The 25167-nt window shown below is 42.6% G+C and overlaps 1 protein-coding gene across 1 annotated transcript in view; it reads right to left on the bottom strand.

Moving 5' to 3' along the window:
* slc17a9b (solute carrier family 17 member 9b) overlaps positions 1 to 16724 on the bottom strand; it is a 54403-nt gene extending 37679 nt beyond the window's left edge. Inside the window, exons 1-3 of the mRNA XM_068048302.1 lie at positions 16240 to 16724; positions 10092 to 10289; positions 427 to 566 (exon numbers count right to left, since the gene is read on the bottom strand). Coding sequence (XP_067904403.1) covers positions 427 to 566; positions 10092 to 10289; positions 16240 to 16361 — 460 coding nt within the window. The 5' untranslated portion in view covers positions 16362 to 16724. The remainder of the gene's footprint in view (positions 1 to 426; positions 567 to 10091; positions 10290 to 16239) is intronic.
* Between the last annotated feature and the right edge of the window lie 8443 nt (positions 16725 to 25167).

The following is a 25167-nucleotide window of genomic DNA, read 5'->3' as shown; positions in this document are numbered from 1 at the left end:
CACGTGGCTCCAGAGCGGCAGGTTGCAGACCCCTGCACTAGGACCTTGCCCCAGCCCAGTTCAGACATAACCCATCCTAGCAGTGCAGCTCCTTCCTGCCCAAGTAGTTCAAGGCAGCCATGAACTAGACTGTCACTGCTCCAATTCACCATATTGTTTTAAATCCTCTCTTTTGTGAGGGGAAACAATGGACTTTTGTGATTTTATTATGAAAAAGGCAGCAACTGACTGGGGCCAACTAAGACTTTTAAGTTGAGGCGACATCACGCGCAAATTCCTGATGTACGATTCACCGAGTCCGGCTGTATGAAAAATTAGCAAATCCAAGTGTTAGAGAAATATCCCAGCATTCATCCACTCTGAAATGCTTTTAAACATAACGTAAAGAGAAATGAAAGTCTCTCCCTCCAACTCATTGCTACTCACCCTGCAACAGGCCCATAAAAAATCTGGATATGGTTAAAAGAACGAGTGGTGTAGAGCAGCAGTGTACAATAAGTGGAGTAAGGGTGATTACTGATCCCCATGCAGTAGTTGAAAGCAGAAGCATTTTATCGCCGCCCAATCTGTTTAAAAAAAAGATAGTTTGCTAGTGAAACTTAGTGAAAAATACAGCATTTGCAGAGAAAGCATGACTACAAATTGCAAGCCAGTTGAGTATTATTATTCTGTAATACAATACAACAGTGACTACAGTTTAGAAGCACTTCTGTGGCATCCTGAAGTATTAAAAGGTGCTATATAACTGCAAGTTCTTTCCTTTGACAAATATAGGAAAAATGCTGTAAATCCAAATTAAAACCAGAAAATGATATAAAGACAGGTTTGTTAGCACCTGTAAAAAGAAAAGGCAGCAAAACATTAAAAAAAACATTAGTTCTAAACCTTAAGGCGGCCTGATGCTAAGTGTGCAATATTATAATGGTTCATTCCCTGATGCTAGACGAGAAAGGTTTTGAAGTCTCCCCCCACCCACCCTTTAAATTGACTCCAGCTGTTACGTCAGTGATGCATAAGTAGCAGAGCTGCATCAACATTGAAAGGTTTCTTTGGGGTAGATTTTCATTTTCACCACCTGGGCAGTAATCTTCCAGGGCAGATTGCACACCCTTCATTTTATTGAAGTCAATGGAATGAAAATCAGGCAGGATCTATAAACAGCGTGCAAACAGGCCCGCTAGAATACCAATTAAAGCAGTGAAGATGAAATTTACTCCATTGTGACAGCTCATAAAATCAAACGTCACAAATTTAAACCACAATGCTTTCATTGAAATTTGGAGATTAACAGTGATAAGCTAAATATCACAGCTGTTATTATATCGGTCATAAGGACACAAACACAGAAGCGCGACAGGAGAAAGTACTGCAGGCTACCTCAAAAAGAAAACATTTCAGATGTACAGGATAAACAGGCCATTTAAATATGACTTTTAATTCACAATCTGAAATCAAGGGAAAGTCTGAAAGCAGTAAACACAATGCTCTGCTCACAGCTCTCCCTGACAAAAAAAGAGACAAGAATTTTGCTTTGGAATTTGCAGTTAATTCTACAACTCTTTCTACTCACCCTACGCGCACCCCCCACCCCCCTCCCACCGACCCCACTAACTCCCCAGCCAAGTTAACTAGAAATAAACCTGTCTGAAACACCATCTGTTACTTCATCAGAAAATTCTGGAATTCAGTGCTGCAGTTTTCTGCACCACCAGTACAGCTTAGCTTCTGCTGGTACAGCTTATGCAGCCTAGGTTAGAAAATAATATTTTGTTGTACTGCCACAGTAAAGACTGGCAGCCTTGGAAACCATCAAAAAAGAGGAAATAATTAAAGCCAGAAGATTTTAAAAAAATCATTCAAACAGAATGGTGATTTGTACAAATTATCTAAAGAGATCAAAGAAAAAGAAACCTGGAAAGCAAAAGTGCAATTTATGTGTAATACAAGGGAAACATCGCAACAAAACACAAGTGAAGATAGATTAGATTAGATTAGAGATACAGCACTGAAACAGGCCTTTCGGCCCACCGAGTCTGTGCCGAACATCAACCACCCATTTATACTAATCCTACACTAATCCCATATTCCTACCAAACATCCCCACCTGTCCCTATATTAGTGACAATTTATAATGGCCAATTTACCTATCAACCTGCAAGTCTTTTGGCTTGTGGGAGGAAACCGGAGCACCCGGAGAAAACCCACGCAGACACAGGGAGAACTTGCAAACTCCACACAGGCAGTACCCGGAATCGAACCCGGGTCCCTGGAGCTGTGAGGCTGCGATGCTAACCACTGCGCCACTGTGCCGCCCTAAGGTATTTCAAAAACTTTGCTGCTTCAAAGAAAATATTTGGTAGCATTCTCGCCCAAATCAAAGGATTGTGGGTTGAAACTGACTCCAAAGACTTGAAAACATAATCTAGGCCAATACTTCAGTGCAGTACTGAAGGAGTGCTACAATGTCATAAGTACTGACATTTAATGAGACGTGAAACAGAGTCCCTATCTGCCTTCACTGGAGGACATCATTTGAAGAAGAGCACAGGAGTTCACCCAGTGACCTGACCAATATTTATCCCTCAACCAACACCATTAAAACAGACCTGAAACATTAACTGTTTCTCTCTCCACAGATTCTGCCTGACCTGCTGAGTATTTCCCACATTCTCTGTTTTTATTTCAGATTTCCAGCATCCACAGTATTTTGCTTTTCGATTAGTCATCAAAACAGATATCTGGTCTTTCATCTCATTGTGGTACTGCGACTGTGCTGCCTCATTTATGTACATTACAACAACAGTGACGACTCTTCAAAAAAGTTATTCATTGGCTGTGAAGCACTTTGATACGTCCTGAGGTTGTGAAATGTGTCATATAATGCAATTCTTTAAAAGTCAGAGTTGAGTAAAATCACCCAAACAAATCATCTTTGAAATACTAAAACTAAATAAGATGGGGTGAGTGATGAAAGACCAGTGGTGAAATTTTACTGGAGACTGATATAAAATGCCATATATATTTACAGTTCAGAGGTAGTTAGTACAATGTGCCTATTTTAGATAAAGGGCAGCATAATAATTACAAAACTTTGCACTAGTGACTGGGAGTTACATATTCTGCATTGAATGGAGTTTGCAACAAAAGATCGTAGCTCCTGAAATGTAATATTTCACAATTACATTCACAAGGATTAGCCAAAATAAAATTTAAAAACATATTTTTAAATTATTTATCTGGGTACTTCAGGTCCAACAACAATGAGCATTTGCACAGATGCAGTCATAGAGTTATACAGCACAGAAACAGGTCCTTCGGCCCAATGGCCATTAAGCACCGATCTATTCTAATCCCATTTTCCAGCACTTGGCCCATAGCCTTTTATGCTATGGGGTTTCAAGTGCTCATCTAAATACTTCTTAAATGTGGTGAGGGTTCCTGCCACAACCACCCCTTTTTTTTCATTCATGGGATGAGGACATTGCTGGGCTAGGCCAGCATTTATTGCCCTTCCCTAATTGCCTTTGAGTAGGTGGTGGTGAGCTGCCTTCTTGAACCACTGCAGTCCATGTGAGGTAGGTACACCCACAGTGCTGTTAGGAAGGAAGTTCCAGGATTTTGACCCAGCGACAGTGAAGGAACGGCGATATAGTTCTAAGTCAAGATGGTGTGTGACTTGGAGGGGAACTTGCAGGTGGTGGAGTTCCCATGCATTTGCTGCCCTTTTCCTTCTAATTGGTAGAGGTCGTGCATTTGGAAGATGCTGTTTAAGGAGTCCTGATGCGTTGCTGCAGTGCATCTTGTAGGTAGTACACACTGCTGCCACTGTGAGTCTTTGGTGGAGGGAGTGAATGTTTGTGGATGGGGTGCCAATCAAGCGGGTTGCTTTGTCCTGGATGGTGTTGAGCTTCGAGTGTTATTGGAGCTGCACCCATCCAGGCAAGTGGAGAGTATTCCATCACACTCCTGACTTGTGCCTTGTAGATGGTGGACAGGCTTTGGGGAGTCAGGAGGGGAGTTACTCACCACAGGATTCCTAGCCTCTGACCTGCTCTTGTAGCCACGGTATTTATATGGCTACTCCAGTTCAGTTTCTGGTCAATGGTAGCCCCTAGAATGTTGATAGTCGGGGATTCAGCAGTGGTAATGCCATTGAATGTCAAAGGGAGATGGTTAGATGATCTCTTGTTGGAGATGGTCATTGCCTGGCACTTGTGTGGCGCGAATATTACTTGCCACTTATCAGCCCAAGCCTGGATATTGTCCAGGCCTTGCTCCATTTCTACACGGACAGCTTCAGTATCTGAGGAGTCGCAAATGGTGCTGAACATTGTGCAATCATCAGCAAACATCCCCATTTCTGACCTTATGATCGAAGGAAGGTTATTGATGAAGCAGCTGAAGATGGTTGGGCCTAGGACACTACCCTGAGGATCTCCTGCAGTGATGTCCTGGAGCTCAGATGATTGACCTCCAACAAACACAACCACCTTCCTTTGCACTGGGTAGTGTTTTCCCCCTGATTCCCATTGACTTCAGTTTTGCTACGGCTCCTTGATGCCATACTCGGTCAAATGCTGCCTTGATGTCAAGGGCAGTCACTCTCACCTCACCTCAGGCAGTGTGTTCTCGATTCCAACCACCCTTTGGGCGAAAAAAAAGTTTCCTCAAATCCCCTCTAAACCTCCTGCCCTTTGCCTTAAATCTATGCCCCCTGGTTATTGACACCTCTGCCAAGGGAAAAGGTTTCTTCTTATCTATCCTATCTATGTCCCTCATAATTATATATACCCTCAATCAGGTCCCCTCTCAGCCTTCTCTGCTCTAAGGAAAAGAACCCTCGCCTATCCAGTCTCTCTTCATAGCTGAAATGCTCCAGCCCAGGCAACATCCTGGTGAATCTCCTCTGCACCCTCTCCAGTGCAATCACATCCTTCCTATAGTGTGGCGAGCATAACTACACAGTACTTTAGCTGTGGCCTAACTAGCGTTTTATACAGCTCCATCATAACCTCCCTGCTCTTATATTCTATGCCTCAGCTAATAAAGGCAAGTATCCCATATGTCTTCCTAACCACCTAATATACCTGTGCTGCTGCCTTCAATGATCTATGGACAAGTATACCAAGGTCCCTCTGTACTTCCTAGGATCCTACCATCCGTGGTATATTCCCTTGCCTTGCTAGTCTTCCCAAAATGCATCACCTCACACTTCTAAGGATTAAATTCCATTTGCCACTGCTCTGCCCATCTTACCAGCCCATCTATGTCGTCCTGTAATCTAAGGCTTTCCTCCTCACTATTTACGACACCAATTTTTGTGTCATCTGCGAACTTACTGATCATACCTCATATACTAATGTCTAAATCCTTAATGTACACTACAAACAGCAAGGGTCCCAGCACCGATCCCTGCGGTACACCACTGATCACAGGCTTCTAATCGCAAAAACAACCCTCGACCATCACCCTCTGCCTCCTGCCACTGAGCCAATTTTGGATCCAATTTGCCAAATTGCCCTGGATCCCATGGGCTCGTACCTTCTTGACCAATGTCCCATGCGGGATTTCATCAAAAGCCTTACTGAAGTCCATGTAGGCTACATCAAGGGCTTTACCCTCATCTACGCACCTAGTCACCACCTCGAAAAATTCAATCAAATTTGTTAGGCATGATCTCCCCCTCACAAAACCATGCTGACTATCCTAGATTAATCTCTGCCTCTCCAAGTGGAGATTAATCCTGTCCCTCAGAATTTTTTCCAATAGTTTCCCTACCACTGATGTTAGACTCACTGGCCTGTAATTACCTGGTTTATCCCTACTACCCTTCTTAAATAATGGTACCACATTTGCTGTCCTCCAGTCCTCTGGCACCTCTCCTGTGGCCAGAGAGGATTTGAAAATTTGTGTCAGAGCCCTTGCAATCTCCTCCTTTGCCTCACATAGCAGCCTGAGATACATCTCATCTGGGCCTGGGGATTTATCCACTTTTAAGCCCGCTAAAACCTCCTCACTTTCAATGCAAATTTGTTCAAGTATATCACAATCCCCATCCCTGATCTCTACACCTACATCGGCCTTCTCCATAGTGAACACATATGAAAAGTAATCATTAAAACCTCACCTACATCCGCCGGCTCCACACACAGATTGCCACTTTGGTCCCTAATGGCCCTACTCTTTCCCTGGTTATCCTCTTGCCCTTAATATACTTAATAAAACGCCTTGGGATTTTTCTTTATTTTGCCAGTTTTTTTTCATGCCCCCTCTTCGCTCTCCTAGTCACTTTTTCAAGTACCCCCTACACTTTCTATACTCCTTTAGGGCCTCTGCTGTTTTCAGTCCTCTTGCTGCATTTCCCTGAGAAGCTATCTCCCCCAACAGTATCCAAAGTACAAAATCTGTTTGAGGGTGATGGACCCAAGGGACTCCTGCACTACCTGCCTAGTACTTCTACCCTGCCTGGTGGTCACCCATTTCCTTTCTGCCTGAGCAGTCATTACCTGCGGTGTGACCACCTCCCTGTACGTGCTATCCATGATGATATCAGCCTTGCGGATGCTCCACAGTGTCCCCAACCGCCGCTCCAGATCCGAAATGCAGATTTCGAGTAGCTGCAGCTGGAGACACTTCCTGCACACGTGTTCGCCCTGGACACTGGAAGTGTCCCTGACTTCCCACATTGCACAGGCGGAGCACTTCACGCTGCCAAGCTGCCCTGCCATGACTTACCCTTAATTTACTCCCTTAAATTACCCAAAAATTAGATGTTATTTACACGAGGGTCCTTGATTCCCTAAAAAAATTATACTTACTGTAGACCGTACCTTTCTCCTTAGTTTAACCCAGCTATTTAGGGTTATTCCCTAACAGCAGTTACTCACCAACCAATCACCTTGCAGCTTTCCTGTGATGTCACTGTTCACTGGTGGCACTGACCATGGTCACTGAAATAGCAACAAGCTCTACAGCTATGAATGAACTGGCAATTATGAAATTCATAGAGAGAGAGAGAGATACAGATATTTATAGAAAGAACACACAATAAAAGTTGTAATTATATGGTCAACAAATACATGTCGAAAAGTTATATATACTCACATAAAACAACATAACCATTTCCTGACATGTATTTATTGACCATTTAATGACAAGTTCATCATGCACTTTTTCTGTTACAACTTTAAACAATGTGGCAACTTCTAACATCTTAAAATGCTATTTTTTCTACATATACTCCTAGCTTTTTTTAAAACTAATGAGTATGAAAGAAAATGTATCTGAAAAAAATCAGGTAAAAAGTAGAAGAATCAAATGAATACTATACAGAATGCATCTAGGTGGGGGACTTCAGTCTATCTCAAACAGTGGTTCGGTAGCGCCACTACCGACCAAGCTGGCCAAATCCTGAAGGACATATCTGCCAAGCTGGGTTCTCTCACCACCTGCCACAGGCCAACAAGAGGGTAAAACCTACTGGACCTCTCACCAATCTACCTGTCGCAGATGCAGCTGTCCATGATAGTATTGGTAGGAGTTATCACTGTACAGTCCTTGTGGAGATGAAGTCCCTTCTCCACGCTGAGGATACCCTCCATCGTGTTGTGTGGCATTACCACTGTACAAAATGGGATAGATTCAGAACAGATCGAGCAGCTTAAACTAAGCATCAACCACAATCTGTAACCTCAAGGCCCAGCATATCCCTCACACTAACATTACCACCAAACCAGGGGACTGACCCTGGTTCAATGAGGAATATAGGAGAGCATGCCTGGAGCAGCACCCGCAGTACCTAAAAATAAGGTGCCAACCTGGTGAAGCTGCAAAACAGGACTACATGCATGCTAAACAGTGGAAGCAGCATATTACAGACAGAGCTGAGTGATCCCACAACCAATAGATCAGATCAAAGCTCTGCAGTCCTGCCCCATCCAGTCATGAAGGGTGGTAGACACTTAAACAACTAAACGGGTGGAGGAGGTGCCACAAATGTCGTCATCCTCATGTCAGTACAAAAGACAAGGCTGTAGCATTTGCAACAATCTTCAGCCAGAAGTGCCGAGTGGATGATCCATCTCAGCAGCTTCCTGAGGTCCCCACCAACATAGATGCCAGTTTTCGAACAATTCAATTTATTCGATGTGATATCAAGAAATGGCTGAAGGCACTGGATACTGCAAAGGCTATGGGCCCTGACAACATCTCAGCAATAGTACTCAAGAAGTGATCTAGAACTGGCTGTACTCCTAGCCAAGCTGTGCCAGTACATCTACAACACCAGCATCTACCTGACAATGTGGAAAATTGACCATATGTGCCTTGTCCAAAACAAACAGGACAAATCAAATCCAGCCAATTACCCCCCAATCAGTCTATTCTCAATCATCAGCAAAGTGATGGAAGGTGCCATCGACAGTACCACCAAGTGGCACTTGCACAGTAACAACCAGCTTGCCGATGCTCAGTTTGGGTTCTTGGTCCAAACGTGGACAAAGAGCTGAATTTCAGAGTTGGGGTGAGGTGACAGTGACTGCCCTTGACATTAAGGCAGCATTTGACCAAGTGTGGCATTAAAAGGAACCCCAGCAAACTTGAAGTCATTGGAAATCAGGGGATAACTCTCCACTGGTTCGAGCTATATCTAGGACAAAGAAAGATGGTTGTGATTGTAGGAGACCAATCATCTCAGCCCCAGGACATCATTGCAGGAGTTCTTCAACGTAGTGTCCTAGGCCTGACCAATGACCTTCACTCCAACATAAAGAGGAAGCGAGGATGTGCACTAATGATTGCACAGTGTTCAGTACCATTTTCAACTCTTCAGGTACTGAAGCAGTCTGTGTCTACATGCTGCAACACCTGGACAACATTCAGGTTTGGGCTGATAAGTGGCAAGTAATATTTGCGCTACACAAGTGCTGGGCAATGACCATCTCGAATAAGAGAGAATCTAGCAACTCCGCTTGACATTCACTGGCATTACCATTGCTGAATGCCCCACCATCAATATCCTGGGTGTTACCATTGACCAGAAACTTAACTGGACAAGCCACATATAATACTGTGGCTACAAGAGCAGGTCAGAAGCTGGGAATTCTGCAGCCAGTGACTCACCTCCTAACTCCCCAAAGCCCGTCAACCATCTACAAGGCACAAGTCAGGAGTGTGATGGAATACTCTCCACTTGCCTGGATAGGTGCAGCTCCAACAGCACTCAAGAAGCTCGACACCATTCAAGACAAAGCAGCCCAATTGATTGGAACCCCATCAACCATTCATTCCTTCCACCACCATGCACAATGGCAGCAGTGTCTACCATCTACAAGATGCACTGCAGCAACTCACCAAGGCTCCTTTGACAGCACCTTCCAAACCTGCGACCTCTACCACCTAGAAGAACAAAGGCAGCAAATGCATGGGAACAACACCACCTGTAAGTGCCCATCCAAGTCACACACCATTCTGACTTGGAACTATATTGCTGTTCATTCAATGTCACTGGGTCAAAATCCTGGAATTCTCTTCCTAACAGCACTGTGGGTGTACCTACGCCAGATGGACTGCAGTAGTTCAAGAAGGCAGCTCACCAGCACCTGTTCAAGGGGACTAGGGATGGCCAATAAATGCTGGCCTTGCCAACAACACTCATCCCAAAAACAAATGAAGATTAAAAGTGCCTATGAAAACACAGGACAAGGAAAGGATATTTGGCTGGCAATGCTGACCTCATTCACAGACCACATACCAACATGGTGGTGCATGTTAAAAGAATGTATTTCTTTTTAATCATTGTTTGCTTTTTTAAAACTTTCACTTACATGAAGAATAGAGCATTCAGGCCAAGTATTTGCCACTTGCACCTACAAAGGAAAGTCTGATCAATGGACTCTGAGGTTAGAAAGTCATTCAAGATTTGCCCCATAGCTCAAGACACAGCACAGAAGCAGAATAAAATGTTTATCTTTTATTTGATTATTGTACAGATAACGTGCTGCTATATAGCACCTTTTAAATACAAAGGAGTTATTGCATTCAATTACTCAAATATGAAAGTTTTCACAATTAATACAAGATTATCTTCTCACCTGTCACTGATGTAGCCGCCAATTATTTGTGTTATGCAGTATCCCCAAAAAAAACTTCCAAGTACAATGCCAGACTGCTTCTTGTCCCACGCGAATTGTTCTGCCATGGTAGCTGCACAGATAGGCAGAGTTACTCTGACACAGTACAGCAGGCATGTGCCCATGAACAAAAAGGCAATCCATGACTTGGCTTCTAACCTGTTGGAATCAAGAAATACAAAATGATTTCACCACTTTGGAGACACCATGAAAATATTGCTGTGGGCACTATAACACAAGCTGTGATGTTGACAGTTTTCCAAAGAACATGAGCAGTTAACATACTTCAAAGTAAATGTTTTATTGTCTGCACACTGAAAATAGAACTAGTACAAAGGCAGAAACATCTTACAGGTAACGCCTTCCATTCTCTTCTCTGCCAATCACACTACTCCTATTTTCTCCTCTTGCTCTCTGCAGTGGAATGGAGCTATCCAGCACCTTTTCCTCACACGTACACCCACACAATAATCTTCATCAGATTCTTTGACTGAACAGCATCACAGTCAAGCCTACTTCTGTTTTCACAATGTCCACGAGTCTATATTTATTTTCCTGAAGAAGTCATGAATGGCAACCAAGAGCAAGAGCACAGGCAAATGCTGTTCAGCTGAAATCATTTAACCATTCATCACAGGTCAGGAATCGAACTGGGAACTTTCTGGTCTGTATGGCTAATAGCAATTCCTTTATCCAGTGAAGGAGTAAGCAATGCAGTTTCTACCTATTTAACCCTTTGTGCATAGAAATTCATAGGAAAAATATCATTGGGTTCTTATAAAGTACTTGTAAAGTTTGGGGTTAGTGCTAATGTCACAATGCATTGATCCAATACTCCAACATCTTGTGTTAGTGTTGAGGTGCACTGTCCTACACTGAACTCCCAATCTGAGCGAAGGCACATGTGGGAGACAGTGGTCATGTAACAGGAAATAATAGGTCAAATGTTCAACAAATAATAACTATAGACAGGAAGTGTCACTGTCTAAAGCCAATTATTGCCAAATAAAACATGTTATTGTTTATGGAGAGACCAGTTTCCAATTTTGAGACACAAATAACTACTTAAAAAGTGACAATTCATGATTGATCATCCCTCATGCACAGCTGAAGGCTGTTCAATCACAAATGTATTAGTGATAATGGGAAAGGTGGAGGGAAACAAACATCAACTGCTTCAAGAGTCAAATAGTGAAATAGTGACAAAAGCAAAATACTGCAGATGCTGGGAATCTGAAATAAAGACAAAATATGCGGGACATACTCAGTAGGTCTGGCAGCATCTGTGCAGAGAGAAACAGAGTCCACAGATACTGCTCCAAAGATGCTGCCAGACCTGTTGAGTATTTCCAGCATTTTCTGTTTTATGAAATCGTGACTTTCATTGATTTTTCCAATCTTCAGAAACACGTCAATCTGGTGATTTCAGAAACTTCTTCCCACTCAAAGTTGACCCTGGGGAGCGATTGCTTATTGTACTGGAAAGATAGAGGGAGGATGCCTCTGAGTAAAAGAAATTAACAAGTGAGAGTGGGAAAAAGTGGAAATTCTTTACAAGAATTGGTTAAGGGATAGAGAAGAGAATTGTGGTGAATATGGCTATTTTTCATACAGGAGGGAGGTACACAATGGTATGCCAAAGGGTTCAGTACTAGGACCACTACTGTTTTTGTTATACATTAATGACTTTGGGAGTCTCTTGAGAGCAGAGAAAGTTAGGAGGAGATCTGAAAGAGATGTTAAAATCATGAAGGGTTTAGATAGAATAAATAAAGAGAAACTGTTTCCAATGGCTGAAGGGTCAATAACCAGATGACACAGATTTAAGGTGGCTGGGAAAAGAACCAGAGATGACACAAGGAAAAACTTCTTTATGCACCGAGCAATTAGGATTTGGAATGCACTGCCTGATAGTGTGAGGAATACAGACGCAACAGTAACCCATAAAAGGATAAATACTTTAAAGGAGAAAATTATTTCAGGAATATGGTGAAAAAGTAGGGGAGTGGGACTAACTGGATTGCTCGTCAATCCAGGGCAGAGTTAATAGGTGGAGTTGTCTCCTTCTTGCTGTGCTATTTCATGTATCTATAAGAGTGTTTAATGAGAGGGTTAGTAAAATGCATTGGGTGGCCTAAATGGAAATCAGGTTTTGTTGGTGGGTGGTGAAATATGCTCTAGCCATAGTCCCAAAGGACCATAGGCATCTCTCCCCATTAGAGAGACAGCTGGTGATGTATAGCTTGAGGGTCACCACTCCTCAAGCATGGGGCAAGGCGAGGAGGCAGGTCTCCATGAACTACCATAGCCGCTATGGGGATAGAACCCATGCTGTTGGTGTCTTTCTGCGTCTGATTCGAGCCATCTAGCCAACTGAGCTCACCGACCCCTGGTGAAATATACATTCCATTAAAAAACAAAAGACTATGCATGTGGAAACAAACTTTCACCAGATTACACCCGAATCAAATCATTGCACATACTTTGTAAGAATGAACAGAATTCTTTATTAACTGGTATCTTTAATCAAAGTTAAGCTCAGAAGATTTGGGAAGTGGAATCACCCCATACTAGCTCCATCACTGAATCGGATATATCAGAAATCTTGGTCTGGATTATGCAGTCAGCAGCACAGGAATAGCGCTTGTCATTCAGAACACTGGCAGCTACCCAGAGTTTTCACAAACTTTTGCTAGAGACTTCCTACCATTGGATGTTTGATCCATCGTGACAACCTCTACTGGAGATCTGTGGTGTGAGCAGGGCAAGCAACAGTGAGGCTCTTTGACCAGATTGAAGAATCTCACTGAGACACGCAAAGTCCAAACCAGGAAGCACAAATTAGATTTATATCATGTACAGAAAGCATAATAACTATAGGGAATGAAAAATCAGATTAAGAGAGACTGATAAAATACAGACAGATTATGTTTTAATCTCCAATACTAATTATTTACTCCACACTTGTAAAATATAATTTTCAGTCCCGGAAAGATTGTTTGGTAGTAAGTATAACATCACATGGTTAAAAATGCACTTATACATGAATGCACTGTATTTTCCAGTCTCGCTTAGTGGGTAGGTACCACAACTTCACAGTTGGTGAGGTACTGTTATCGTGCAGCATGTAGAGCAGCAAGGTCATTTGGACAGTAACTTTTGGATTTCTGTGTTTAACAGCACATGTGTTGAAGCTGATGTCCGATTTATTCCATAACGGTGGGTGCTGATAACCTCAGTGTTACTCGCAACATAAAATCTAGCCCTTATGTTGGCACATATTTCCTGATATTTCTTTCCATTGTTAACAGTAACATTTAAAATGTCATACTGTAAGTACTTCCTTCTGCCAGTGACGTTGCTACAGGAGGTATAATGGTATGAATATAGACACAGCAATTGTTAATGGAAACAAAAGTAAGGGCGGAATGTTTATTTTAAAACAGAAACTGTACTATATCCTCTCCAATTATTCCCCCCACCTTCTTAATCCTGCTTCACCTGAAAATTAAGCTTGTCAGGCAATTTTAACTCTCCTTGGCAAGCAAGAGAAGAGGAGGGAGAAGTCGAAAGGAAATGTTGTATTTCCCACTGTTTCATGATTTCAACACCGCTGGTTTTGGCAACAGATGAGACTCCTGCTGGACTATCACAGTACCCTCATTAATAAATGCAATTCAGGATACCATGCCGTAAATGAGATCATGATGGAACTTCAACTTGCTCTTGAGTGGGGCACCACCCTCCCTACAACCACCCCCCCCCCCCTCCCCCCCAATGCCAGGTGAACCTGTCAGGAGCCCAGTGAGAGTATTGAAGGCAAGTTGAAACTTTCCTTCGTGTGCCTCTTCCTCCAGGCCCCACAAGTCCAAGCCTGTGCTGTCCCAGGCTTCCTCCCCACAAGAACCTCACAACAAACCCCCAACTCGCACACTTAGCTTCCTGATGGCAACCTTGTCTTGTTACCAATGGTGGCCTCTTGACCACCTGATCTTTGTCCTCTCCCACAAGCCAGTATATTGACAATTCTGGATTATTCTGGAGTTTCTTGGAATGGGCCATGGATCTACTGGATACTGCTATTACCGTCAGCATTAAAAAAAAAAGTGGAATGTATGATTTGTATGAAAAGTAAAATTGGGAAGAAGAGAAAAAAAGTGAAAATGTAACATGTCAGCCCCAATTATTTTAGTGTGGCTTCTGGCTCCTCTTTCTCAGAATTACCCCCGATGTCCCTCAACATTTTATACATGATTGCCCCTCTGAACTGAAGGGATATAAGCATGTGATATTACTGGTGCTGCTTATTACAACTTTTAAAAGGTTAGTCTTTTACCACAAACTCAGCACTGTCACATATACTATTCTTAAAAGATAACTTTAGTCACATGATGAAATTCCTTAATGCAAGCGACAGGTTTCAGCCTATTGTTTGTTGAACAACTTTTGTCAAATATTCATAACCAAGTGATGTGACTGGTGCTGTGCTTGGACATCCTTTCTGGAAGAGAAAGTGCCAATGGAAAGGTGAACAGTCAGGCAAAAATAAAAAAAAGTGAAAGTTAACATGGATTTGACTATTTAAATATAATTTTACATTCCACTTGATTTACTAGAGCTACACAGTCTACAGGTCAGAAAGAGGCCATTCAACACAAATCGTCTATGCCATTGTTTATGTTCTACCCAAGCTTCCTCCCATCCCATCAACATATCCTATTTCCTTCACCCTCATGCGCTTATCTAGCTTCCTCTTAAATACATCTATGCTATTCACCTCAACTACCCTTTGTGGCAAAACGTTCCATATTCTTAGCAATTTTTGGGTGAAGAAGATTTTCCTGAATTCCCTACTGGATTTATTAGTGACTATCTTGTGTTTACAGCTCCTAGTTTTGGACTCCCCCACAAGTAAGAACATTCTCTCTACATCTACCCTATTGAACCCCTTCACTATCTTAAAGTCCTCAATCATATCATCCCTCAGCCATCTCTTTTCTCGAGAAAAGAGCCTTAGCCTGTTCAGCCTTTGCAGTTAAGTATATCCTTTCAGTTCTGGTATTATTCTTGTGAATCTTTTTGTATTTTCTCCAGTGACTCTGTGTTCTTTTTATAATATGGAGACCAGAACGGTGCATAGTACTTCAAGTGTAGTCTAACTAAGGTTCTCTACAAATTTAACATAACATCTCTGCTTTTCAATCCTTTCCCTAGAGAAATGAATCCCATGCTTGGTTTGCTTTTTTAATGTCCATATTAACATCCATCACTATTTTTAATGATTTGTGTATCTGTACCCCTAGATCCCTTTGTTCCTCTACCCCACTTAGACACTTAGGGTACAATTTTAACTCTGTGCAAGTGAATGGGTTTTGAATGAATTAAAATGAGGGCCTCCTTATACTTCTGACTAAAATGGATCAGTTCACACTTATCTATATTGAGCTTCATTTGCCAATTACACACCCATTCTGCAAATTTATTAATGTTTGTGAAATGCCCCTGAGCAAAAGCCTTCTAGAATCCATATAAATAGCATGCATAGATACTCCCTTATCTACCACATTAACTACCCCCTCAAAAAATCACCTCGGCTTGTTAGACTTCACTTCTCCATTAAAATTCAAGCAGCCTTTCTCTGAAAAATTCATATTTGTCAAAGTATTCAATCACCCTGTCCCTAATAAGGGTTCAGTAACTTTCCCACAACAGATGTTCCACCAACATAAAAGCAAAATACTGCAGATGCTGGAAATCTGAAATAAAAACAAGAAATGCTGGAACCACTCAGCAGGTCTGGCAGCATCTGTGGAAAGAGAAGCAGAGTTAACGAAACGTTAACTCTCGTTCTCTTTCCACAGATGCTGCCAGACCTGCTGAGTGGTTCCAGCATTTCTTGTTTTTATTTCAGATGTTCCACCAAGTCGACCTATAATTTCCTAGCTTGTCTCCCCTACCCTTCTGAAAGAACTGAGCTCTCTTTGTGATTTTGACTGACCTACTGATCAGCAGAACAGATTGTGATTGTTACTTACCTATTACCCACTAAGGAAATTGACGTTAGAAATTTTCAGTTATAGAAGTACCTAAGCAACAAATCCATACTTACTTTGACCAGAATTTCCCACTGGGGTTAATCGTGGTGGTTGTTAACACAGGTTGTAATTCCCCAGAATGCTTGAAGCTCATGATGGTTTCCTGAACGCCATCATCATGCACAGCAAAAGCCATCAATTGAACTTTCCAAGCATCACAGTTTTTGGAAGGAAGCAATAACCAACCACGGAGTCACTTCTGCTTCGGTAAATCAAAAAAATGCAAAATCAATTCAATTTAAAGTAGATGTTTCAGACAGCTCCACCTATCTGAAACTAAACTCCTTTGCTCCTCCTCCGATCCGGATCTGGTAGTAATACGTGTCACTTTACATCAAAATCAATTTCAGCACTTCCGGGTACATCTAAGTAAATTTCGGGACTTCCGTGTAAAAGAAATCGAAGTAAACCCACGGAAGGGTTGGAAGTTCCAACTACAGTTACCGCTTGCAACTCTATCGTTCTCCTGCACACAACTAATTCGCCGGCGCTAGCAGAGTGAATGTTCTCGCAAACGCTGTCGGATGTTACTTGGTCGTATCAAAGCAGTCGATGTCTCTTTATCTTTGCCCACAAGAACTTATTAAGTTACTTATGCCGAGATTCCGAATACGTGTGTCACCTTAATGAAACTCCCATGTATAGTAACAAAAACTGCTGGTCGCGCCCAAAGTACTTGTTACTTCGTGCAATGGCGTTGTTACATTTGATTATAATATATGCTTTTGCTACTGAATATGAAAGAGAGAAACTTACATTTATAAAAGTAAATGCTTTTCAAATTTGCCTGCGGGAAAAGGGGTTCATGTCCACTGCAAATATTGACTCGTCCCCGGGAACACTTTGCAAATATTGATACAGTTCTAGAAGCGATGTCATAACTTTTGGAAGACTGTATTAATTATCCAAAGAATCTTTGCAGCAGTTTCTACTCACCCATCAATCAACGTGTCATTGCACGCTGGCTATCAACAACAACCAAGTACAGTCTTAACTTACGGTTAGAGGGCAAGGGACACTACAGTGCACATATATACTTCGAATCCCATTTTAAATTCATACATTTTGACCTTATTTTTATATAATTCGATTTTATTTAATCATGTTTGGTTAAATAACAAAACTCATTGCAATTTGGAAAACAGTTTATTGGAGTACAGGAGTTGGGAATTTTAAAGGTGTAGCAACATCTCTAGGATCGGTAAGTAGTTGCAGCATTGCACGTTTATATAAATGATTTCGATTATAAATGTGGACATAGCAATTTAGCGTGGAAAAAATGGGACAAAATCATAACAGAAATTAAGATTTTGTAAACAAGAACTACACACTTTTGTTTTAGTATTCTAGATATATCAACAACAATTACATACTCATACCAAAATCTAATGACTGCTGACCCCTGGGATCCTCTCAGGAATCCATTAGGGTCCAGTGACTACAGTTTGTAAATGTTGATATAAGTATTGTAAATTTAAGCATTCAGGTGAAAGATTTGGTCATTTTAGAATGAGTGGGGGTTAAGTTACTTCAGTTAGATATCTGTAATGTGGAAAATATTTCAAGCTAACACAAGGGCTGTACTACTGAACCCCTGGCAGCATAAGAAGGAAGCCAAACTGTTCTCCAAAGGGATAGCAAGGGTATGCGGGAACAGCAAAGTTACTTCAATCAACCAAATATAAACCAGTAAAACCCAAGTGTTTTAGAATCAAAGTTGGTAAATGAAATGAATGACTCTTTTATCACCCACAGAGTCAAGGAAGTAACAAGGGGCTGTTCTCATCATGGTCTGCAATTCTAAAGAAATTCCAGATAAGTTACAGGAAATTGAAGCTACAGCATCAAGTCTGATCATATTTAGCATGATTTGGCAATCAGAAATACCTGAGGCAGGCAATCACGATCAAGTATGAATTTAATGCAAATAAAAATTAAGATGTAAAATGTGTTGCCAATTATCACCCATTTTACATTATTGCACAAAGATTCTGACCTTCCCCCGTGGTGTGGCTTCTTCCTTGATGATTTGACAAGTAAGAGTTAAATCACTCACTTAGCAGCTTGAGGGTAACCTAATTGAGGTTAGTAAATTGAATTAATTTTGATCTGAACTGAGTTAAATTTAAAACAGTGCGATGAGCCGATTCTGGCATCATTCATTCCAAAGCCTATATTAGGAAGTAAAACCCCAGACAATTCTTTAGTGAGGAGTTAAAGGAGGGCATTAAGGATTCATCAGGTTCTTCGGCCTATTTTTGTTAGGATACCGAAACCAAGCATTCTTCCAGCTATTGAAGCAAAGGTTACAGTGTTTGGTCTGGGAGCTCCCTACAATAAGAGAAAGTGTCCAAAAGCCATCTACACAGAGAGAAATTGAGAGAGGGAAACAAAAGGAGACAAATAGGAAAACGGAAAGTGCCAGGGGTAGAAAGAATTGGGAGAGAATGAGATGAGCAGAGACAGTTACAGGAAAGGGAGATACAATTTTTGTTTCGTCCATGAGCATCAACACAGATGTTCAGCAGGTTTTGATAAATAACATGGGGGTGACCTTTGAAGATCCCTATCCAATGGTGACATCATGTGTTGACATCATGATGCAGCTTAGAGCAAACCACTAACATATGACGGACTCTTTGTGGGCTGTATTGCAAGACAACATCAGACTTATCCATGCATGGGGATCATTGTTTGGAAATTTCAATGCTCTTCTCAATTAGGGCTGTAGTTGAGCCATGGATATGATTGTAGCAAAGTACAGCCACCAAAACTGGACAGAACCAAAACAAATGTTTGTGGTTGAAGAGTTGATTGCTGCTTGGTTTTTGCACAGTTGGATTTTCAGGCTTTGATAAAGGTGACAAGAGCCCAGCCAGGAACCTCATTCATAAATGCAAATTGGGGTCAGTTGACATAGTTACAACTTCAATACATATTTGTCTCTGCCTACAGACCATGGGAGCGGCCCATTTTCAGCAATATTTAATAAGATTTCAACTGCTGCCCAGTAAAACTATAGAAAGATTGGGGAGAAATTTGTCTTGTATAAGATTGTGCTTTTTTTTTTCTACTTAGACAGTTTCAAATTGCTTGTAGGTGTTGTAGAATATTCTGACTCTTTAAGCGTCTTTGGCATTGCTCGTCCCAGGAACCCACATGGTGGCTGTACTTTGTTACAATCATATCCATGGCTTAACTACAGCCCCTAATATCTTGACATTTTTGATCAAATCACCCCTTAACTGTCTAAATTCTAGGGAAGACCAGCATTCCATTAGTCTTTTAAATTATTTTCTGTACTTGTTCATGACATTTAAATGATCTATGTATCTGGATCCCCAGTTTCTTTGGGCCTCCACTGTTTCTAGCGTTTTACCATTTAGAAAAACTTTGTTTCATCTAGGTCTAAAGTGGATGATCGACATTGAAATCCATCTGCCACAATTTTGCTCATTCATTTCATCTATTAACATCTCTTTGTAATTTCATGCTTCCATCTACCCTGTTTTATTTGGCAAGTAGAGCTCTTTCCGTAGGGGTAGGAACTGGTTTCTGTATTACACTAAATTGTTCTTTGAACACCTCCCACTAATCTTAAGAACAAAGAACAAAGAAAATTACAGCACAGGAACAGGCCCTTCGGCCCTCCAAGCCTGCGCCGATCCAGATCCTGTATCTAAACATGTCGCCTATTTTCTAAGGGTCTGTATCTCTTTTCTTCCTGCCCATTCATGTATCTGTCTAGATACATCTTAAAAGACGCCATCATGCCCGCATCTACCACCTCCGCTGGCAACGCGTTCCAGGCACCCACCACCCTCTGCGTAAAGAACTTTCCACGCATATCCCCCCTAAACTTTTCCCCTTTCACTTTGAACTCGTGTCCTCTAGTAATTGAATCTCCCACTCTGGGAAAAAGCCTCTTGCTATCCACCCTGTCTATACCTCTCATGATTTTGTACACCTCAATCAGGTCCCCCCTCAACCTCCGTCTTTCTAATGAAAATAATCCTAATCTACTCAACCTCTCTTCATAGCTAGCGCCCTCCATACCAGGCAACATCCTGGTGAACCTCCTCTGCACCCTCTCCAAAGCATCCACATCCTTTTGGTAATGTGGCGACCAGAACTGCACGCAGTATTCCAAATGTGGCCGAACCAAAGTCCTATACAACTGTAACATGACCTGCCAACTCTTGTACTCAATACCCCGTCCGATGAAGGAAAGCATGCCGTATGCCTTCTTGACCACTCTATTTACCTGCGTTGCCACCTTCAGGGAACAGTGGACCTGAACACCCAAATCTCTCTGGACATCAATTTTCCCCAGGACTTTTCCATTTACTGACAATCTTCTGTCTTTTTACTCTGTGACAGGTTTGCCCAGTTTACTGTCTCATTATATTGAAGTCAGCCTTGCCTAAATGTAGAATCTTAATAACTTTTGTGTTTCTTCCGGTCGAACACTATGTTGATTGCAATCATATTATGATCACTGTTAGATAAATATCATGCACCATTAGACTGGTAACAGAACCTGGCTCATTACTCATTACTAAATCTAACATGGCATGCCCCCTTGTTGGTTTTAGGACATATTGTTGCAGAAAATGATCCTGGACACATTCAAGAAATTCATTACCTTTCTGACAATCGCAATCTATATGAAAATTAAAATTCCCATTAAAACCACTCTGCCTTTGTTGAATGCTTGCCTAATCTCTGCATTTATACAATCTACCACTTCACAGCAGCTTCACAGCAGCTACCAGGGGACCTATATACAACCTCCACTACAGTCCTAAATACATTTTTATTTCTTAATTCTACTCGTAGTCGTAGTCTATGCTTACCTCTCATTATTTAAGAATGCAAGAACATGAGAATATAAGAAATTGGAGCAGGAGTAGGCCATTTGACTCCTCGAGCCTGCTCCATCTTTCAATAAGATCATGGCTGATCTGATTGTGGCCTTACCTCCACATCATTTTTTTAAAATTCATTCATGGGATATGGGCATCGCTGACTAGGCCAGCATTTATTGCCCATCCCTAATTGCTCTTGAGAAGGTGGTGGTGAGCTGCCTTGTTGAACTGCTGCAGTCCATGGGATGTAGGTACACCAACAGTGCTGTTAGGAAGGGAGTTCCAGGATTTTGACCCAGCAACAGTGAAGGAGCAGTGAAATATTTCCTAGTCAGGATAGTGTGTGGCTTGGAGAGGAACTTGCAGGTGTTGATGTTTCCATGCATCTGCTGCCCTTGTTCTTCTACGTCACGGGTTTGTAAGGTGCTGACGAAAGAGCTTTGGTGAGTTGCTGCAGTGCATCTTGTAGATGGTACACACTGCTGCTACTGTGCATCGGTTTATGGATGGGTGCCAATTAAGTGGGCTGTTTTGTCCTGAATGGTGTCAAGCTTCTTGAGTGTTGTTGGAGCTGCACTCATCCAGGCAAGTGGAGAGTATTCCATCACACTCCTGACTTATGCCTTGTAGATGGTGGACAGGCACACCACAGAATTCCCAGCCTGGACACGAGCTGTTTCTGTATCTGAGGAGTTGCGAATGCTGCTGAACATTGTGCAATCATCAGCAAAATATCCCCACTTCTGACCTTATGATGGAGGGAAGGTCATTGATGAAGCAGCTGAAGATGGTTGGGCCTATGACAACTACCATGAGGAATTCCTGTGGTGATATCCTGGGACTGAGATGATTGACCTCGAACAACCACAGCCATCTTCCTTTGTGCTAGGTATGACTACAACCAGTGCAGAGTGTTCCACCTGTTTCCCATTGATTCCAGTTCTGCTAGGGCTCCTTGATGCCATATTCAGTCAAATACTGACTTGATGTCAAGGGCAGTCACTCTCACCTCACCTCTGGAGTTCAGCTCTTTTGTCCATGTTTGGACCAAGGCTGTAATAAGGTCAGAAGCTGAATGGCCCTGGCAGAACCTAATCTGAGCATCTGTGAGCAGGTTATTGCTGAGCAAGTGCCACTTGATAGCACTGTCGACGACCCCTTCCATCACTTTGCTGATGATTGAGAGTAGACTGATAGGGTGGTTATTGGCTGGGTTGGATTTGTCCTGCTTTTTGTGCACAGGACATACTTGGGCAATTTTCCATATTGCCGTGTAGATGCCAGTGTTGTAGTTGTACTGGAACAGCTTGGCTAGGTGCACGGCTAGTTCTGGAGCGTGTCTTCAGTACCTTTGCTGGAATGTTGTCAGGACCCATAGCCTTTGCAGTCTCCAGTGTCTTCAGCTGTTTCTTGATATCACGTGGAGTGGATTGGATTGGCTGAAGAATGGCATCTGTGATGCTGGGGACCTTAGGAGGAGGCCGAGATGGATCATCCACTCGGCACTTCTGGCTGAAGATGGTTGCAAATGCTTCAGCCTTGTCTTTTGCACTGATGTGCTGGGCTCCCCCATCATTGAGGATGGGGATATTTGTGAAGTCTCCTCCTCCTATTGTTTAATTGTCCACCAGCATTCACGACTGGATGTGGCAGGACTGCAGAGTTTAGATCTAATCTATTGGTTTTGGGATCATTTAACCCTGTCTATCGCATGCTTTTTACGCTGCGTGGCATGCAAGTAGTCCTTTGTTGGAGCTTCACCAGGCTGGCACCTCATTTTTAGGTGTGCCTAGTGCTGCTCGTGGCATGCCCTCCTGCACTGTTCCCCCAGCTTGATGTTGATGGTAGAGTGGGGGATATGCCGGGCCATGAATTTACAGATAGTTGTTGAATACAATTCTGCTGCTGCTGATGGCCCATAGCACTTCACGGATGCCCAGTTTTGAGTTCTGTTCGAAATCTATCCCAGTTAAAATGGTGCTAGTGCCACACAACATGATGGTGGGTAGCTTCGTCTCCACAAAGACTGTGCGGTGGTCACTCCTACCAATACTGTCATGGACAAATGCATCTGTGACAGGTAGATTGATGAGGACAAGGTCAAGTTGGTTTTTCCCTCAACACTTGCCGCAGACCCAGTCTAGCAGCTATGACCTTTAGGACTTGGCCAGCAGTGGTGCTACCATGCCGCTCTTGGTGATGGACATTGAAGTCCCCCACTCAAAGTACATTCTGTACCCTTCTTCCAATTGGAGTTCAACATGGAGAAGCACTGATACATCAGCTAAGGGTGGGCAGTAGGTGACAATAAATAGGGGCTTTCCTTGCCCATGTTTGACCTGACGCCATGAGACTTCATGAGGTCCAGAGTCAATGTTGAGGTCTCCCAGGGCAACTCCCTCCTAACTATATACCACGGTGCTGCCATCTCTAGTGATGGTGGTGTCAGGGACATTGTCTGTAAAGTATGATTCTGTGAGTATGACCATGTCAGGCTGTTGCTTGACTAGTCACAAGCCCCCCGAAGTTAGAAAGGAGGACTTTGAAGGGTTTGCTATTGTTGTTTCCAGTGCCTAGCTCGATGCCAGGTGCTTTCATTCCTTTTCTTACCTTGTAGCGGTTTGATACAACTGATTGGCTTGCTAGTCCATTTCAGAGGGCATTTCAGGGTCAACCACATTGCTGTGGGTCTGGAGTCACATGCAGGCCAGACCAGGTAAGGACAGTAGATTTCCTTCCCTAAAGGACATTAGTGAAGCAGATGGGTTTTTACTACAATCGACAATGGTTTCATGGTCACTATTCTAGATTTATTAATTGAATTCAATTTCACCATCTGCCGTGGCAGGATTCAAATCCATGTCCCCAGAGGTTTAGCCTAGGCTAACTGGATTACCAGTGCAGTGACACTGCCACTATGTCACTGCCTCCCCCTCTTAGCTATGAAGTGATTTCATCCTTAATCGCTGAGGTTACTACTTTTTATTTCCAAAAATATATTATTCATAAAAATCCGTACAAAAAAATACATGACAAAACAGTTCAAAACAGTTCCAAGTTGACATTCCAGAAAGTGCAAAGGAAATCAGTTTTCTTCAATACAGAACGTGAGTTGCATCAAAACCTTTCCATTCCATTTTACATGCAAATGTACATTTGCATTACACAGCAAAACCATATTTTGGTGCATACAGCCTGAGGGGTTTTACACAAGTTCCAGCTCCTTGGTTCACTATGGCAGGAGGATCTTACACCGTGGTCTTTCCCTATTGAGCCTTTGCGGCGGCTGCCCCAAGCTTTAGTGTGTCCCTCAGCACAAGTAGTGGACCTTGGAATGTGCCAGTCTGCAACACTCAGTCGTGGACAACTCTTTGCACTGGAAGACCATCAAATTTCGGGCAGACCAAAGAGCGTCTTTCACTGTTGACGGTCCTCCAGCAGCAGTTGATGTTTATCTTGGTGTAGGTTCCTGGGAACAGACCGTAGAGCACAGACTCATGTGTTACCGAGCTGCTCAGGATGAACCTCGACAATAACCACTGCATCTCTTTTCATCCCTGCTTTGCAAAGGCACATTCCAGAAGGAGGTGGGCAACAGTCTCTTCCCACCACAGCCACCTCGAGGGCAGTGTATGGAGGCGGTGAGATTCCAGGTGTGCAGAAAGGTTCCAACGGGGAGGGCTCTTCTCACCACCAGCCAAGCTACGTTTTGATGCTTGTTTGAAAGTTCTGGCGATGAGGCATTCTGCCAAATGATTTTGGCAGTCTACTCGGGGAACCATCCGACAGGATCCACCATCTCCTTTTCCCTTGGGGCCTTGATGACCAGTGGCTACAGCAGCTTGGCTACAGGTGCCAATGCCAAAAACAACTCACAGCATCACTTGGCAGCTTCACATGTGGCACTCGTAGCAGAACCTACCTCTCAAGGATCGGCCTTCACAGCCATCAGCAAAGGTGCACCAAGAGAAGACACCCCATCTAAATGGATTGTTTGCTGCATGTCCATTATCTTTCTAATGGAAGGATGGCAATCAGTGGTATTTAAAGGGAATTAATGTTTATCCACCTGAA

Source organism: Heterodontus francisci, chromosome 16, assembly GCF_036365525.1.
Source record: "Heterodontus francisci isolate sHetFra1 chromosome 16, sHetFra1.hap1, whole genome shotgun sequence".
Taxonomy (NCBI): domain Eukaryota; kingdom Metazoa; phylum Chordata; class Chondrichthyes; order Heterodontiformes; family Heterodontidae; genus Heterodontus; species Heterodontus francisci.
The sequence above is the reverse complement of the archived record's forward strand: the minus strand, read 5'-3'. Positions and strand labels throughout refer to the sequence as shown.